This window comes from Hakea prostrata, chromosome 9 (assembly GCF_041222555.1).
Source record: "Hakea prostrata isolate BN-2017 chromosome 9, UWA_Hpros_2, whole genome shotgun sequence".
Taxonomy (NCBI): Eukaryota; Viridiplantae; Streptophyta; class Magnoliopsida; order Proteales; family Proteaceae; genus Hakea; species Hakea prostrata.
Genome location: NC_142608.1, coordinates 12,570,378 through 12,589,807, shown reverse-complemented (window position 1 = coordinate 12,589,807; position 19,430 = coordinate 12,570,378). Strand labels below are relative to the sequence as shown.

Below are 19,430 nucleotides of genomic sequence, written 5' to 3'. Positions count from 1 at the left end.
GCATCCAACTCAGCATCCTATTTCCAATACATTTTTCTTATCTATATGTTGCTTCTTAACTGCAACACACTCCATAGCATATGTCACTCCTATAAAATTTTACTTCTAAGCTTTAAAGAGATAAACTAATCAATAGCACTCTGGATGCACTCCTTTGCATCCATCCTATTTTAATTATGTGGGCAACACCAACCTATGATCCTCCCTATATTGCCTTATTTATTTATGACATAGTCCATGTGTCTAAAGCGATCACTTTGAGGAATCTCCTCTCATCAATATTGACCACCTTGCAATCATATCATTGTGGCTAAAGTTACACAAGATGCATTTTGTCTTTGTTATACCTAAACATGATCACATGCCCTTTTCTAGTATATACTAGAACTCTGTCATAGGCCTTTAATAGGTCAATAAAGACCATAATGATATCCTTCTTACTCTCCCTATACCTTCCATGAGTCTCCTAGGTAAGAAATATCTTCATTGATCTCCCTAGCATAAGTCAATTGGTTATTTGAAATAGTAGTTTCCTCCCTCAAGTGGATTTCAATAATTATCTCCTGTAGCTTCATCATATGACTTGTAAGCTTTACGCCTGTATAGTCATTGCTACTTTGAACAGCACCTTTATTTTGTAAATTGCAACCCCATACTAATGTGATCTAGAAAAAAACTGCAAATATACAGAACTGATGAGAAAATCTGTCACTGCCGTATGTTACTAGGCCCACACAAGTGAAGAAAAAATTAAAATAATGTGGTTAGGAGCAATTCTGTAAAGCTGGAGCAGTTCAAGATCATCTAGGCAATATACTGAATTAAGAGTTAAATGGTAGATGCAAGTTGAAATCAAAGTAGCGTCTGTGAAATTTAAAATAATAGAGAAAGAGATTAGAAACAAGCTGAACAAATAAGGGGCTTATCAGTCATTCTTTTGAGAATGGAGATCAGGTTTCTGCACAAAATAATGAGAAGTGTCATCTTCCTAGCCACAATAAAATAAAAATCCATGCAGCCAAGAACCACTTCAATTAAATGATTTCCTACTATCTTAGATCCAATAGATCATGGGCCTCTAGCATCAAGTTGGGTGTGACCTGATCAGAGAGAACCCCCTGTTATGTGTAGAGAATGGTGTGAGGTGCCTTCTTTCCATGTTATATCATTACTGCTTATTAGCTAGTAGTGTTTGTTTGTTGGGAATGGGTTCAAGTATATAATAAACCTAGTAAATGTAGTTACTAGGACAGTAAACTTGATGTGAACAGCAAAAAGAGGCCCAGCAGATGCCGCAAGCCATGCGCACCCCTCTTTTTCCTTTTATTTAGTTAAGTGTCCCAGTTGGAGTTGGAATCTGATTATAGACTCCCAATTAAGTTTCTTACTTCAGTAGAGTTAGCTAGTTGGTTAAGGACTCCAAGTTTAAGTCAGTTACGACTTTCGAATTTGATTTTACTTTGGAGTCTTGTAAAGGCTATAAATTCTCATGCCTACCACAGAGGAAATCACTATTGATTAATAAAATTATTGAGAGCTAACGCCAAGGAGGTATTCGCAGGGTTCCTTTGAGGGGACCCTGTGGTTGTCTACGTTTCTAGTTTTCCAGACTTCTCAATTCAATTCTACAGTTTCAGCCTTCAATCAGCAACTCCAGCAAGCATCTTCGGTCTTTCATCTGCGAATACCAATTCAGATCGATTCCAGGTAAGTCAGTACCCTTACAACCCATTGCAACGCTCCCCTCCCCTGTTCTGCATCCAGCCCTCTCCTGCCACCTAGTTCAGGCCTATAGCAACCCTCTCACCCTCTTGCAACCCCCCTAGACCTATTCCCAGCCTCCCCAGCCCCTGTGATACCCCCTATAACCCTCCCTCTCTCTCTCGGGTTCTCTGTTCTCACGACAAACCAGAGAAGAAAAGAAAATTCAGAAAAAAGAAAAGAAAGGAAGAAAAGAAAGAAAAGAAAAGAAAGGAAGAAAAGAAAGAAAAGAAAAGAAAGAAAAGAAAAGAAAGAAAGGAAAGAAGGCAAGATGAGAGAAAGTTTGGTAAGATCTCTGATAGGACACCATGTTGAGGGTGTAGGGTGGGGTAGTCATAGGTTATCAAAATAATCCATGTGGGAGGGACACGTGGATAATAGGTTTGTTAGGATTTCTTGGGCCCATATTATGTTGTAGGAGGTAAGATTGAGGGGGAGGAATTGAGTTTTGTTGGGCAAGGTTACTTATGGGAAGAGGAAGGCCCTTGCATGGCCATTTGGAAGGTAGAATTCAGATCTGTAATGGAGTTTTGTTAACGAGTTTAGTACAATCAGCCATTTATATATCTTTTACAGATCCATTTCAAATTCTGAAAGGAAAGAAGGAAAAGAAGGAAAGAAGGAAGAAGGAAAGAAAGAAAAGAAAGAAAACAGAAAATAAATAAAGGAAAGAAGGCAAAAGAGAAAAAGTTTGGAACGATCTCAAAAGATCCACCTAAGAATTCCCCATTGACCAATCCCACAACCATTTCCTTCTCACCCACAAGCTTTTGGGAAGATCCCCAATATTCACGGATCCCTTAGATCATCAAAAGTTTCCCCAGATAGATATTCCCATGACCTATCAAGATCACCCAAACCCAAAGCCCTAGATGTGCCCACAACTGGAAAGATCTGAAAGTTCATACCTCCCATCCTCCTTGTTTTCCATCAAAACTACAATTCATATCCTAATAGTTATAGTTATAACTAAAAGGGGACACTCTCCTCAAGGAAGTATGTTTGCATCTTTGAGTGTCACCTCCTGGTCCTACAGCTAGGGTTGAACCATATGAAAGGTCAGGTAGGTTAATAATGAGTGGCTGCAAAGCAATAATTAGTGGTCTAACCATGGACATCATAGACATACCTAAAAATTCCTCCAGATTCAAGAGTGAGGAATTATATTCCCCGACCAAGTTAGTTATAAAATTTGCCATGTCACTGGAACTTTTAAGTGCTAATTCGTCAACTAATTTAATATCCATATACTATAGAGGAAAATAGACTTGAACCATACTTCCATAACATGAGGGAAGCAGGCAGGCCATTCAGACTACATAAAAAAAATCAGCTATTTCAATGACGTTCAAAATTTAAGAATTTATTCACCCATTTTCCCTTTTGCTAATTGAATGTAGATAGAAGACTGAAAAAATTGGAAATCGCCAACGTACATGTTTTCAATAGTTCCAGTAATTCAAAATAAATCATAAGAAATCATATCCATGAAACTCTCAAAGCTTACATAAGCATCCAATGCTCATAAACAATGTAAACAACTACCCACGTTGGCTAAGCATTTCAAATAACATGAACATGGAAACAAATGGATAGAAGAAAGCATCAGACGAAGTAACATTTATCTGACTGTTCTGAATTCAACAAGTTACCCGGCAAAGACAACACAATGAGAAATCTAATAAGAAAAATAACATCATTAGGTTGGAAAACCCTTTCATTAAGCTCTCCAAATGAGAAGAAAATAAACATTTCCACTGTTAAGCAACGTTATTTCATTACATACCTGAAGCTTCCCTTTACCACTAAAATTCATCTGGGAATCCATGGCTCTTTCCAAATCCACCATATCCTTTACAATATCCTTCACCATGACGGGAAACTGAGACGAGGTTCCCCAACCTTGCCACTCTTGCGGAGTAATTACAGAGTCATCACTCCCAATTTTGCAACCTTCAGGAGCAGAAGAAGAAGAAGAAGAAGAAAATGATTTTGGACAAGAACCATGGAGGGTTGTAGGTCGAGAATCCATCTTCGTACCGCTTCCCACAGGGGGCACTGACTCTGAGTAGCTTTTCAATCTCAAGGCGCGAGCGGCAGAAAGCATCTTCAGCGAGTAACGCATTGTGTTACTCGCTCCCTCAAGTCTAGACTCTACAACACTTCCAGAAATGAGATATGTGTGATCATACAGAATCATAACTCTTAAATTAGAATCTTTTCGAAACTATTTGTGTAGACTGACACTGTACAAGCATCAAATGCAATCTCTCTTAGGAACCGTTGGATTGGTATCTAGCTTATGCCAATGATGTCAACCTTTCTCAAAATTCCCAACGATTCCCTGGAATCTCGATAGATGCAACACAATCTGACAATGACGGACATGCACAAGGACGGCCGAGGAGTGAGTCAGACCTACGAGCTAAAAATCACGATTAAGGGTGGGTCCCACTATTTTTTTGTCCAATGGGTCCCACTATCTAACCAGTAGGGGTGACACTGGCACATATGTCCACGTCAGCACCATCGGTACCGTCAAGGAACGGATCCCTAGCGAAGCAGACTACTTACAGTGACTTATGCCTAGTGTAGACATCTGATTGGTCCAGGGCACCAATCGTCATTCCTCTACCAATCTGGATAAATGACTCTGTTCTGTCTGTTCTGTTACGCTTCAATTGAATTTCTCTCATGCCCTTGTAATGTAATCCTGTTGGCCGGGCTCTTTCTGTTTAAATTTATTTAATTATTTATTTATATATTGATGGTAACAGACTGGATCCTCTTTTATATGTGCAATTGTGTTTTGTCTCTTCGAAATTTGTTGATTTGCTCGCTTTTTTTTTTCATTTCTTCCAGTGGCATTTTCTGTAGATTAGTTTGAACGCAAGAATCCATGGCTACCGTTCTCGAATCGGTTACAGTTCCTCGTTCATCTATCTTCACAGCCTCTCTGCCTTCATCGGCGAAGGTATCGTCGATTCGGGCTCAGTCTAGCGCTCAGAGAAATGGTTCTTTGCCGGAATTCAGGGGCTTAAAGGTTCACTCCCGTCCTCTGAGTCGTTCATCTGCAACCGTAACCTCAAAGAATGCAGGGAGTGCTACTAAAGCAGGACGGATTGTGTCCGAGTCTCAGGAGACAGCTCTGGATGGTTAGGTTTCTGCTGTTTGAATTTTTATTGACATGGTTTCCGTTGCTCTCTTTTTTGTTAATTATTATGGATCTTTGAATTTATTTTTTTTAGTGTCATATCACAACCGATTTAGACAGCAGATCGTTGTGGTTTCATCTAGGTTCCCAAATGATTTGCGAAACCTACTTGGACTCTTGCGTACCTGACAGCTCAGGGGAATACCCATTTATTGGGTACTGGACATTGGACTAGAATCTTTATAATAGTTAGAAGCTTGTGATTGTGAATTCGATATAACCTACGGGAAACTATTTTGGTTTTATGGCAGGAAGCTTCTAACGAAGCTATTTACCTATTTAGAAAATTTATGGATGGATGATTGCAGATTACAAGAAGGATCTCAGTATGGTATTAAAATCCCTAGAGTGTTAATTTGGCAACAACTACTCTAGAAAATGTTTTCAAGTAAATCTATAGACATATTGGAGAGTTGATCAGAAAGATGCTGGAGAATTTGTTTAACTACTTATAGCCAGCTTATGTAGCTGCAGGCAAACCTAAATGATGATTAGCGTTTGGGCTTCAGTAGGAAAGAAGAGGTTGTACCCAGTTCACACATTTGCGGGGTTTGGAGAGGGTCAAATATAAAGAGCGTTACTCTTAGATCTATTTTGGGCTTCAGTTTTTTTTTTTTTTTTTTTTGGGGGGGGGGGGGTGGGAGAGAGGAAGGAAAAAAGAAAAAGGGTTTACGCAGTAACCATTGATCAAGGGTTCAGGAATATGTTTAAACAAGTTTTTTGGAAGAGGCTCCTTATTTTTGCTTCGTTCTCATGTTAATTTTTTTAAGTTTAGCAGGGATGGAATCTTCCTTGGGTAACTTGCTTTTTTGATAATTTATCCTAGGAATGAAGGATTGAGTTATTGTTTTGCTAGTTCGACAAGAAATGAGTTTATTGCACAGGATACATCCAGTTTAACATCATTACTTATGCACAGTTATATTCTTCCACGCAATCCTAAGGGGCACGCCTTGACATAACAGTTGGTGGACTAAAGTTGTAGCCTGAGGTCAAGGCATCTAAACAGCCTCTCAACAAAAAATTGTTGGGTTAAGGCTGCACAGGAAACTGCACCGGGGGGGGGGGGGGACTGAACTTGTGTGGAAGCCTTCGGCACCAAGTTCACCCTTTTAATCATAAGGGGCTTTGGTGTCGGTCTTGGCTCAGTCAAAGTATGTCAGGTCCTTTTTTCTTGCATTTCTCATGTGTCAATTGAAAGGATTTCTCATATTTTTCAAGAAACATAGCTCAAGTCAGAGTTAAATTGGCTAGTAATAGCTTGATTCTTTCCTAATTTTCTTTAGTCAGTCTCCTAGTATTATCTTATTACAACAAGCCTTATTGCAACCCTCCCTACCCCCTCCTACCCCTCTTCGATACCCATTTATTTTGTTTTGCTTGAAGTCTAACCAGTTACATTGAGACACTTAACCTCTGATCTGAGAATTCTATTTTCTAGATTTTCCATCCATTAGCGTCAGCCTTCCTTTGGAGGAGACCTTCCCCACTGCCGCCCCTCCCTTTGTTCTCAGTTTCAGCCCATGCCAGCCATTAAAACACCATTGACTTGTAGACCTTAACTTTTCTGACTGCCCTAGTTTTCAGAAAATCTGATTCAACTATCAGAGACCTTTCAACTCTGGAGAATACCATCTTTACAAACCTCTCCACCTCCTCCCTCCTGTTCACTCAATATTATATACAGTTTATTCTATCCCATTGAAAACCCTAGTTTTTAACTAACCCTAACCATCCAAAATTTCAATAAACCCTAAACAATGTGTTTTGGTTGGTTTTGGTTTAAGATATTGGTTATGGATCCTCAACCCTATTAAGGCTACATCAGGATCCTATGGGTTTCTTGTTGGTTGATCATTGAAGCTCATGAATAGTTCTCTATTTATTCCTTGCAGAGTTATGTGGATCTCAACTCTGCAAATTCGAAGTCCTTTGCTACGGGTGTCATTCGTTTCTCAGATCTTGTTCTCTAGGATTGTGATCAGTTTCAATGCGTAACCACTAGAAGGTTGAAACTTTGTTAGCACAAGACAAATGCCAGAGGTCTTTGTTGGATTGACATGCAATTTATATTTTATGTACTTGATTATTAAATTTCGTGGAAGTCTTGAGTTAATTAGTCAATCATGTTCTTCAAACTAGAATTGATATTGGAGCCTCCGTGCATTATTTTTCCATGGACTTCAAAGCCTGGTTGAATTGGCACGAATATATGATACTGTTTTCCGTACTCCATCCGAGGTTGGCTTAGCTCAAGGTGAAGCTTCCCCACATTTTCACTAGTTTTAGTAAGCATGTGGGATACCCACTGTGTGAGGCAGGGTGGTACATGTGCCTGATCCTAACCAATAAGAGTTATTCCATTCCCTAGTTTGTAGGGACAATGTGAGGCGGGCACCAATTTATCCTGCTTTGTTGCCATCCCCAACCCCTCTCCTCCACTTTGATGTAAAATTACTATCCACTTTCCTTGATATGAAATAATTCAATAATATCTGAAAGATATTGATAGGAAAATCCTCAAAAACTCAAAAGATGAGGTAATGCATTCAACACTATATTTTTTTCAGACATGGGCAATCAGCAGCATGATATTGTTTTAATCCAATCACTTCTACACCACCCAAACACAATTAGCATAAGATTGCAAGGAAAAGTGTATGATCTTAGAGGGTTGGAATTCTCTTTGATATAAATCTAGTTTTAGGATTAGGGAATTTTCCCTTGAGTTTTTTATGTGTGGGTCCTCTTAGTGGACCATAAACTAATGTTGGGTCCCCTTAGTGTAATATATTACATGTGTCCCAACCAGACTAACACCATTAGCCACCATCAAGTATTTTCAAATTTTAAATTTTTTTTTGGATAAAAGGAAAAATTCATTAGAAACTAATAGCACTTACAGATATTATATGTTATTCTATTACAGTCATCCACTTGATTGGCTGCAATATTTGCATACTGTTCAAAAAAAGGTCTGGAGTACTGGGTTTGGGATCTTATCAAATTTCATCAAAGTTGTTGTCTTTGCCAATTCTAATGACATTGATAATTCCCCTATTGGCCAGCTTTCTCTTGTTGGTCTTGGTAATAGAGCTTCTAGGTATGGATTATTAGTCCAAACTTCTTCTATATTTAGTCCCCTCTCTGCTGCCTCATTCAAACCTTTCTGTATTCCAAAAAGCATGGCTTCCAAGATATCTTTGTTTTTCCTTTTCCAAAATTGACTGACTGAAGATGTCCATCCTTGCTTATCCCAGTACTCCATCCTGCTATTCCTAACTACTGGCTAGGAATCCCTGCACAAATTAAAACATTTTTATTAAGTAGTGGTATACAATAGCACCCATTCTCATCTAACATATTAAGTTTATCACAAATAGAGAAAAAAGGTAAATGTGAAGTTTCATCTTCCCTTTGTAGTTTTAAAACCTTAATACAATATTTAATGTTTTCTAAAACCTTCACGGGATTAGGGATTTTCAGATTGGACACCCTTTCATTACTTTCTTTCCAGATGAAATAATATGCTATAATGAAAATCGACATAAACCACTGGTAGTTAGCCTTATTCAGTTGCAAACTCATGTTATGACACCAGTTCAGAAGAGATATATCCGTCCAATTTTCCGTTCGTAGTCCCAACTCCCAAGGGGCCTACCACATGAATCCTTTTTCCCCAGTCGCATGAGACTAGAAGGTGCCATATTGTTTCTTCTTCTTTCCCGCACATAGCACATTCCGATTGCATTCCCGACCATTGTGCAAGTTTGGCCCGAACCGGTATTCCTGCATTTAAAACACGCCAAAAAAAGACTTTAAACTTGGGATGAATTGGTAACTTCCACATGTGATTCCACCAACTCGAAAATTGGTGTACGTGGTTCGTGAATCTTTGTTTAATTATCTCACGATAGGCCAATTTGACCGAAAATTCTCCATTTGGAGAAATTAAAGAGGACCAAGAAGATTCTTGGTCCGAGAGAAGTATTGGGGGGGTTATTGGTGGGGCTGGGTCTGTAAGAGTTGACAAAATCTCCCGATTAGTGTTTTGTATTTCCCCTGCCACTGTTGCCTTCCGGGGCCATCTAGTGAATTCTGATTTGTTGTTGTGTTGTGTGCTTATAGCCGTTCCCACTGATCGAACCAAAAGGAAGTCCTTCGACCATTTCTGACTTTTCTATACACCATTGTTCTTAAATGTGGGATGATACTTGTAGTACTATTCCAAATCCAAGACCCTTTCTTTGAAGCTATCTTCGGATCGAAAAAGCATTGATCCTTGAAGTATTTGGCTTTGATGACTTGTACCCACACTGCTTCTGGGTTCATTAGTATTCGCCATCCTTATTTAAGTAACAATGTTGTATTGTAGTCTTCCATTTTTTTGGAAACTCATTCCGCCCATGGATTTAGGTTGACAGAATTTTCCCCATGCTATAAAATTTATCTGCTTATTCTTCTGAGGTTGTCTGTTCCAAAATCTTTGGCAAATAGCATCTATTTTATTACAAGTGATTTTTGGAAATCTTAAAAATTGCATCTGATATAGCGCCATTGATTGGATCGACGCTTGCATTAGCACCCCTCTCTCTGTGAAAGATAAGTTTGTTGCCTTCCAAATTGACATTTTCTTTGTCATTCGATCCACCACTAATTGCAACATTCTCACTTTCACCCTACCTGGCATCAAGTTCAAACCTAGGTACATCGTTTCACCCTTGATTTCTGATACCCTTAAAATTGATTGTATCACAATCCTTTGATCATTGGGAACCCTCCGGCTAAAAAACACACCACTTTTCTCATAATTTATTTCCTGCCCAGTAAAGTCCGTGAATAGTTCCAAAACTGCTTTAAGAGCCAAGACTTCTTCTGTGTCTGCCTTGCAAAAATGAAAAGTATCATCTGCAAAAAACAAATGAGATATTTCCGGTGCCCCCCTTCCGACTTTGATTCCACTTAGGAGTCTCAAGAGACTGTACTCATGGAGAAGTCGTGAGAGCACCTCCATAATGAGCAGGAAGAGATAGGGACTGAGGGGGCATCCTTGTCTCAACCCTCAGGATCCAGTAAACCATGAGAAAGGGGATCCCTTCAGTTTAACAGGGAAAGTGGGAGTAAAGATGAGCTCGCTGACAAGTTTGCACCACCTATCATCAAACCCCAAAAACTTGAAGAGTTTGATAATAATTCCTCTATCAACTTTATCATAGGCCTTTGACATGTCCAATTTTAAAGCATTGAAACCTTTCTTTTCATTTTGCTGGTAAGCTGATAAAATTTAGTATTCCTATCCCCATCCAAGATAAACAAACTACGAGACTTCTGAAACCATAACATTTCTTCAACCTCGAGGGCCCAAGCCAACCTTATTTTCTTTTCCTGAATGAGTCCCCAATCCAGTTTCCCACCCTGTTCTAAAACATCAATTTCCAAAGTCAAATTATGAATAATATTATCCACCAAACCAAACACCGAGCTATTCCACTTATTCAAAAATCTACACACAACGCCTAGTTTCTCATTAAGAGGTAAAAGCGGGTAATTAGCCCAAGCAGTCATTAAATCAGAGGAAAACAAGGGGTGTGAGAACCAGGCATTTTGAAAATAAAACAATTTTCAGTTGTGATAGGGAACACCCAAAGGTTTAACAATCAAGGGATTGTGGTCAGAGCCAGCAGCCAGTAATTTTTCAACTTGCTGGGATGGAAACAAGCTAAGCCACCTAGGGGAAGTGAAAATCCTATCCAATTTCTCCTTAACCAATTTAGGGTGTTTTTGTTTATTTGTTCAAGTAAACGAGCACCCGGGTGCAGAAATTTCGACTAGATTTTCTTCATCGATAATCCCTTTTAAACCAGACAAGGCACCTGAAGCTCGAAATACCCCCCCCCCCAATTTTATCCCCCTCCAAAAGTTCATTAAAAATCCCCCATTATTACGAAGGGTTCCGTCATCAAAGTCAAATTGGAAGCCAAATTAACCATAACCCTTTTCTCTCAGAATAACAGGGTGGGGCATAAATGAAACAAACCACAAAGCAACTCCCATTTACCCAACACTGGATAAAGAACATCGACGGGGCCGAGAATAACCTCAGCCTTGCAATTGATAGAGTTAAGAACTAACAATCCTCCCTTCAGCCCTTTAGAACCTAAGCTTCCTTTATGGCCCGTTACCAAATTTGATTAAACAAGCATTTTTTCTTCTCCACAAAAGCTACATGATCCAGACACTTAGTCTCACACAGAAATACCAAATTAAGTTTATGCTTTTTCAAATATTTTTTTAAGCATTGTTGAGTGAAACACCCATTAATACCCCTCACATTCCAAGACATAAACTTCATTATGAAGAGAAAGAAATACAACGAACACAAGATTGTATTCCAAAAATCACCAATGAGCTTCCACCTCCTAAAGCCCCATGAAGCCAACCGAGCACAGATGATCTTAAGAAAAATATTCAGCAATAACAATAATAGAAAAGGATCACCGAGAAGAGAATAGCACAAATTAGCTAAGCTAACCACTTTCATATTGAACAAATTATATGAAAACACATAAGAAAGTAACACAGACAACCTAAGCATAGAACCTATTCTTGGATTTAGGGTTAAGCTTCTTCCTCCAACTATTAATCACAGCAAGAATAGAAATAAAAAGCACAATGCAAAAGTCAAAAAACTTAGAGTACTGATGATACGGAAAGACCTGGGGGAAGCCCTTGGGAATGCCTACTTCTGGTTCTTCCATTGGGTTTGGAAACATCACTTGAGGTACGAGTTGAGACTGGACCACCGGATTAGGATTGAGAAGATAACGAGCCTCCATGGAACTCCATGTTTTTCCCAGAAAAGGGCTTTAGGATCAGAAGACTCTTTTAACAGTGCATCCAAGAATAGATTGAAATGCTCAATGGGACGAAGCAACATGTAGTTAGGTATTCCGGGAGAGGTCCTATAGCGTTTCCTGCTGGGGAGAGTGGTGAGTGCTTTCGTTTCCGCTTCGATACCGTCGTTGGGAAAGAAATCTTCAGTTTGTGTTTGTGCATCAACATACTGAGGGATTCGTTTCTCCAGAGTCTCATTTTTTATTGGATCCATTGTGGGACAGCTATAGTTGGAAACAAAAGTGACCTTATTTGCCTTCAGAGCCTTGATAGACACCCGTTCAAATTTCTCTAATCTCTCTACAATTTTAAACACTTTTTTTTATCATTTCTGCCTCTTCTTCCTTCCTTTCTCCCTTCAGCTCTGCAATCTCTAAGTGAAAGCCTTATTTTTCCCAACCCTTAACCTGTTGTGTTTCAGCCCAGACCACCTCCTTTCCTTTTGGTTTCATGTTATTTTCCTTTTTTCCTTGTTCATCTGGTAGTTCGACTGCATCAGCCCCATCCCTGTTGTTGTCCTCAGCTTCCATACCTGTCACAACCTCATTCATTTTTTCATTATTGAAACTAGAGTGCTTCGACGTTTTGATTGAACACTCATCCATACCTTCTGTGTTTGCAACCTCCTGAGACATTTTGCCCAAGCCATCACTGCCCAGAAACGATGCATCCTCCATATTCTGTTTTTTCCCTTTCTTTTCTTTTTTTCTACTCGATTTTTCTTGGAAAAGCGCAGTCTGAAATTTTTGGATTTCTGCGTCTTCTCCCTTCCCTTCTTCCCTTTCAGCGCCCACCTCACCGGAACCATTTTCTAACTTCTTTCTCTGTTTCTCAACTTCCCCTGTAATCAGCCCTTCAACTGAACCTTCACCAGCATTAAGGAGGCGCCAGTTCCCTTCAGCCTTCTCCGCATTCTTGTCTCTACTACCCATCGCCTCCCTCCTCAACATCACAGGAAGAGTAAAAGGGTCCTCAAGATTTTTTGTAGATAGAATCCTGTTGCGCCCAAACTTAATGGGCTTAGTTAATAAATCTTTGTAAATATTTCCTTCATCACCTGATATATGCACCCCTGCAGAATCAGGCACCGAGCACCACCCAGAAAGATGTGTAACTTTCCCACACACTTGACATAACATCAGAAGTTCATATTTCACCAGGACATGAACCCACTCATCCCCATTACTTTTGATAAGAGCATACAGCTTCACTGGTTGATTAATGTTAAGCATAATTTTCACCCTAGCCGAGTCTTTAGGCAGCTTCATCGCTTCCACCTCCAGTTGGACTTCCATCACCTTCCCCACTTCATTCGCTGCTTTCAGAATCAGACCATATTCATAGCAGTCATATCTGATTCCTTGAAGCTGGATCCATACCGGTAATGGAGGATAAACAACATCCCCTCTCCCTTCAGGTATCGGTTCCAATGCTAGCTGCAGCATTCCGTTGCCCATCCACCACGGAGCCTTGGACAACACCACATTTCTGTTTAATTCCGATGCAAAAAAGGCACGAAAACCATTTCTAATTTTGCTTCTCTCATGCTTCTCCTTAGAATGACCTTCATCTCCATCTAATTTCTGCTCACATTCAAACCAATTTAAAATTCAATTCGATGAAAAAGAAGACTATGATTGTGAATAACAGCAATCAATAGAACAAATGATCAAAGAGACCTAAAGAAAAGGTTAAGAGGAATTATTATTGCCTTAGCAGCTCTGATCACTCCTGCCCGCCACCGACTCATTTTCAATTTCCTTGGCAGACGAAACTGGAAGAAGATGAAGAGAGAAGCAAATAATAAAGGAATTGAAGAAGCTTATTATTGCAAAGCTGAGGTTCTGGTTTTGGTTGTTCTCACCAATCAAACTCTCCCATCTCTGTTATATTTGTTTTATATATATATTTTGTGGATGTCACCGATGGTGATTCGAGGTTGCGGCACTAAAGGGAGAACTGGAGGTGACGATGGTGGAACAGTAGGTAATAAAATAATGATTAAAAACTAATTTAGGTTTAAGCATTAAATATCTGGTTTTACAAAAATGTATGTTGTGAATGAAAAAGGGTATTTTGATCACGACACATTGTGTTAAATAATCTGAGGGGCATTTTGGTCCCTCTAAGTTTGAAATTTGAAACCACTTAACGGTAGTTAATGGTGTTAGTTTGGTTGGGACTCACGCGTAATATATTGACTAAGGGGACCCAACATTAGTTTATGGTCCACTAAGGGGACTCAACACGTAAAAAACTCTTTTCCCAAAAACTAAGGGCTGTGCAGAATGTTCCAGCAAAGAGAATGATTATTCTAGGATGTGTAGGGTGGTTCTAAGCACTTAAAACCTTGCTGTAACACAAGTTCCAGATCTGATTTTTAGGGATTGAAAAATAGGGTTTAGGGTTTTGGCTTGGTGGGAGGATGGACTATTTCTGCTGTTTTGTGTTTTCAGACCTTGTTCTAATGGGTTTGTAGGGAGAGTCTAGGATGAACTAGGGTTTTGATATGGAGGTTGCAGATGAAGTGCAGGAATTTTTCAGACCTAGGGAAATAGGGGTTATCTTAGAAAATAACTGTAGGACTGATGCCTAGGGGTTGGTGCAATCCTAGAGGGAGAGAAAGGAGGTTAAGGGGCTAGGGAATAAAGAGTAGCAAGGGCTGGGGGTTTAGTGCTGCCGTGGGGAAGAAGAAGGGGCGGGGAGACCTGCGGGTGTGAGGGGAAATGGGGGACAGGGATGAGGAGTAGAGGCTTAGGGGTGCTGCAGGGGGGATTGGGAGCTGATGCTGTGTTGCAGCAGCAAGAGGGGGTTACAAGGGTGTGCAGGATGGGGAGGGGCAGGGGTAGGGGATTCTTGCGTTGGTAGGGAAGAGAGGGGGAAAGGGGCTGTGGTGTTTACTTGGTGGAAGCTGCTGTGATAGTCTAATGGCTGCTGGACTTGAGAATATTTGCTGATTGTCAAGGATGAATGCTTCAAAATCCACCATGGCCCTCCCAAAGATTACCATGACCTAGTGTCTTACAAATACTCTAATTTTATTCAAGCAAAATTAAAAACCATTACAAATAAACAATAGGCTATTTATAGCCTACTAAAAGACTCTAACACTAAGTGGGATTCCTTAACAGATTAGTATCCCACCACATATTTGTACTCTTGAACTATATAATCTAAAAATCTAAAAACACATGCTGAAAATAAAAGATTAATTAACTTAAAACTCTATCCAAAGAAGTTCACTTGAAAAAGAACTCCTAGGATACTCAACTACTAACTACTAACTCAAAGACTCAAGTTAAGAAGCAAAATCCAAATAGAACTCTAGGAATAAATCAGTAATTAATTCCAGCAATCAAAGAGGGCTGAAAATGCCCTAAATACCCCTACTAGGGGGTTCAGCCAGCCTATGAGGGCCTCTTGGAGCCATCTAGGGGCATGGTTATCAAAGCGTCAAAGTGGTTTTTGAACCGCTTAAATTGTTGGCACTTAACTAACGGGCTGATTTCTTGCCGCTTTTTTGCTTAGGCACTATCCATTTGCCGCCTTTTGCGCCATATTGCCGCCTAGATGCTAAAGTAACCGCTTTTTTTACATTTTGTAATTTGTGCATATTATTTTTTCTTTTTTTAATCATAATTTATTCTACAATGCCATATATAAATTTAAATATGTGAGCCATTTCGGAATCGAGGCCCAAAATGCATGTCGGCAACAGAATGTGAAGCATGAGCCATATTCAACATTGATAATCAATGAATCATTAAATAAACAATGACTTGAGAATCGGAGTAATGAGATCTATTAATTTATCATGTTGGCATTGTTTGGTTAAAAAAAGGAAAAAATGGATACATCAATTCTAATTACTGATCTATGCACAAGAATACAAGACACTTATTTGGCGTCACACTATCATAGAAGTAAGTAAGAATGTAAAATTACTACATTCATTTTCATTTTTCACATTGATTACTGATATAGTACATATTACATAATTATTGTTATGAATCTTATGATGCTTGATGAGATGAAGTTATGTTTTTAATCTTTTTTTGGATAATTTTTCATAATTGTGATTCTTGATTTTATTTTATTTTTTTTCATTTTTATGAATGTGATTGTTGAATGTTTGTTTAGTACTTTAGTTTATTATAAAAAGTATTTGTATTAAAAAGTAATTTAAAATTAGTTATATTAAAAATATTGACTAAACCGCTTTTGTCGCTTTATTGCTGCTTAGTCGCCTAATCGCCAAGACGGAACCCCAATCGCTTTGGTCGCTTTGCCGCTTTAATAACCTTGTCTAGGGGACCCCACCTAAGGTTTTGCCCAGAGGTCAAACTCATGGTCACATCAGTCTTACTGTGAATGAAGAACCCGATCAGGTTTATGCAGGAAACAAGTTTGATCCGGTGATCTATGCTTGTGTCTAGAACCTCTGGTTGAATGTGGATGATCTGAACATCGCTGAATTGTCTTGGTCTATTATGTCTTTATTCATCTTTGTGGCGTATTAATCTTCATTCGTGTAAGGTTAAAATTTCTCATCCCCCCCCCCCCCTTTCCCCCACACCCCAATCCCTATATAAATGCAGTGCCTGCTGTGACTGAAGAAACATGGAAATCGCTTGTACTTGATTGTGATCTACCTGTGCTGGTTGAGTTCTGGGCTCCATGGTGTGGACCCTGCCGCATGATCCACCCAATTATTGATGAACTATCAAAGCAGTACGCTGGAAGGATGAAATGCTATAAATTGAACACTGATGACTTTCCCCCAGTGGCTACTCAATATGGTATTCGAAGCATTCCAACCATCATCATCTTTAAGGACGGTGAGAAGAAAGATACAGTTATTGGTGCTGTGCCTCAAAGCACGCTGACGGCCAGCATTGACAAATTATTGTAGAGAAAGTAAGCTCACAATCAATTGCCTGTTTCTAGTACTGCCTGACAATCTCTTTTAAGGTTTTGATGTGGCATATTTTGACATATGTATTGCCTGGTAAGTCTTTAGCATGATGTGTATAGTTGGGGGATGCAGTATATCTTGGTTTTGTCATATAAAACATGTTCCCTACATGCTAGACACATTTTAGCATATCTTTGGAATTTTGTTTTATTGGTAAAGAATAATGTTGTGCCGATGCTTCACATCGAGCCCTCTTTCATTGTAGTTTTGCTTTGCTGCACTTGGTGAATCAATATCCTGCAATATTTGGACAGACCAATGGAAAAACCTCTTCTTCTTTTTTTCCTTTTCTTTTCCCTTTTCCTTGTCAGATTCACCAATGCATTCTAAACAGTTAAACATGTGGTCAGTATAGGTCATATTTTCACCATGTTTACTATTTTTTATTGGTAATACTGGTTTGACAAAGATAATCTTGTATAGCCAACATTGATTCTCTTGGTTTCAGACTTGGTACAACCTTAAGTCATCATTCCCTTTGGTTTATAGAACCAAAAAGTCTTGGGGCTGTGGACCAAAGATCTCCAAGCCACTGGTCTGGCAGAACAACTCAAAGATGAATAGAATCAGTAGGTGGGGTATGGATGATAACGTAGCCATGGATATTGATTGATATATTGTTGATAATAGTTTGAGCGACAACATGGACCGTAACGGTTCTGTTTATCGTCGAAGTGTTGATACATATTCTCGCATTTTTAATTCTCCTGAATTCTGTTTCTGTTTGCTGAAACCTACTTGATAGTCTGGAGGCAGACACTTTTTTGAAAGATGCTATGCAGGTGCATCTTGCACTGCATTATGGCTCTTGTCCAAGTTTTCAATTGATTATATAAGTTGATGTAGGCAATCTCATCCCAATTATTTGAAAACCCAGGAATTCTACTCTTCAGAATTCAGAGTACACACACTTCGCAGTACTTGTTTAGGCATGCAACAACAGTGCTGTTGATTTGGTGTGAGGATTTTTTTCCCCTCTATTTTTTTAGGGTTTGAATATGAGGATGCATGTAGAAAGGCTTCATTTAAATTTAAGTTTCCCTTGGTTGAAAGAAATCTCTGGTTTTCTTCCTTAGTTGAAAATGAAAGAAGACAAACCTAATATAATGTACCTCCAAATTTAAGATTTAGCCAATCCAAGGAACTCTTGCCATTTGCATCCAGAATCTCAAAATCACCAAAACAAATGGTAGAAATTGTATCTGGAGAAAGAGAAAAAAAATTCATGCCTCTGTTTCTAGTGCCAACATGAGCAAATTGTTACTTGAAAATGAAAAAACATAACAACCTTAAAGCAACCTCACAACGAATTGAGATGGTTAGTCATCAACTTAATCATACTGAGATGGGCGTCAACCATAAAGCAGACAAAATCAAAAGCTTGAATTGGAGTAGAAGTGAACTGGAAGTCATTCTTTTCCTTTTTCTTTCAATGCAATGCATGGGCTTTTAATTGTCGATGTTTTAAGATGTGGAGTCCCCAAGAAATAGATTAGTCAAAAACACCAAAAATTTCTGATTACTTGAAACAACAACGACAACAATAAGCCTTGTCTCAATTAATAGGGTTGATTACAAAATCCAATCTTCTGCGTGATGAAAAAGGGATTTGCTCCTTGTCTTCTATCAGTTTTATTTGTTGTTAGATTACCATTGCTATCTTCAATCCGTTCTTCATCTTTTTAATTCCTTCAAAATTGATTCAAAACCTAATTAGGATCAAATTATATTATCTAGTTTATAGTGGACAACCCTATCCGAATACTTAAACAGAAGATCTTTTCTTGGTGAAAACTTATTAAATAGACAATCATGATAAAGGAGTTAAGCACCATTAGGTTGATCTAATATTTTTATGTTCTTTCTTTTTTTGGTGAAATAGAACGAAATGTACAACAAGTGCGGGACCCACATTTGGTGGATGATGTGTTCTAGGTTTAATGGCAAAGAAACCAACAAATAAGGTTAACTTGTGGGTGTGGGTGGATCATTAAGAAAAAGATTGTGACAGTCCACCACCCAGAAGATAATAATTCCATTCTTTCTTTTTAAGTTTTGATGAATTAATCATGCTTAGCAGTTCTGGGTTAGTTAATTGTAATTGCTGGCTGTGTTGACCGCTAGTCAATTGTTAAAGACTTGAAAGAAAGAAGAAGAAGAAAAAAAAGGAGAGAATTTTTGTCTCCTATACTTATTTTTTTTGTTGAATTGTTGACTAGTGACAATGATTTTCTTGGTACTGGTGCTTTTGTTAATACTGGAATTGCAATGCCATGCGCAATAGGTCGAATCCACAACCTCTCCATTGAGAAAGTATGGATCTTACCACTCAACCAATCATGCGTTGACAACCATTTTTTGTCATGGATTTTTTTAAAATTTCCATGGATCGATCCATCTATGAGATTTTTGCGTACTCTATAAACACTCAAAACCTATTTACGGTGGTAAATCCCCTTTTCATGAATTGAGAGAGAATTTATGTCTTTAAAATAGAGATAAGTAACTTTATAAGAGGCAGACAAGATGAGAGGCAGGATTGAAAGACTAGAATCATTTGGGTGTGTCTGAATCTACTTTATCATT

At 38.8% G+C, this 19,430-nt stretch overlaps 2 protein-coding genes across 5 annotated transcripts in view; one reads left to right on the top strand and one right to left on the bottom strand.

Annotated features, from left to right (window-relative positions):
- Positions 1-3,892, bottom strand: part of LOC149004694 (DTW domain-containing protein) — a 32,970-nt gene extending 29,078 nt beyond the window's left edge. For all 3 annotated transcript variants that reach the window (XM_089135511.1, XM_089135512.1, XM_089135513.1), the window contains exon 1: positions 3,548-3,892. In XM_089135511.1, coding sequence (XP_088991637.1) covers positions 3,548-3,886 — 339 coding nt within the window. In that variant the 5' untranslated portion in view covers positions 3,887-3,892. The remainder of the gene's footprint in view (positions 1-3,547) is intronic.
- A 480-nt stretch (positions 3,893-4,372) lies between these two features.
- Positions 4,373-17,111, top strand: LOC149004693 (uncharacterized). 2 transcript variants are annotated; one of them, XM_089169449.1, is made up of 3 exons: positions 4,373-4,468; positions 4,624-4,916; positions 16,468-17,111. In XM_089169449.1, the coding sequence occupies exons 2-3, from the start codon at positions 4,661-4,663 to the stop codon at positions 16,779-16,781; spliced, it is 570 nt and encodes a 189-aa protein (XP_089025575.1). In that variant the 5' UTR covers positions 4,373-4,468; positions 4,624-4,660; the 3' UTR covers positions 16,782-17,111. The 2 variants fall into 2 exon arrangements, with proteins under 2 accessions (XP_089025575.1, XP_089025574.1); XM_089169448.1 differs by lacking the exon at positions 4,373-4,468 and having other exon boundaries at positions 4,555-4,916.
- Positions 17,112-19,430: the final 2,319 nt, after the last annotated feature.

Excerpts from the sequence above, each read along its gene's own strand:
- LOC149004693 (XM_089169449.1), top strand. The coding sequence starts at position 4,661 with ATGGCTACCGTTCTCGAATCGGTTACAGTTCCTCGTTCATCTATCTTC. Across the intron at positions 4,917-16,467 it reads TCAGGAGACAGCTCTGGATG|TGCCTGCTGTGACTGAAGAA; the intron begins GTTAGGTTTCTG and ends ATATAAATGCAG.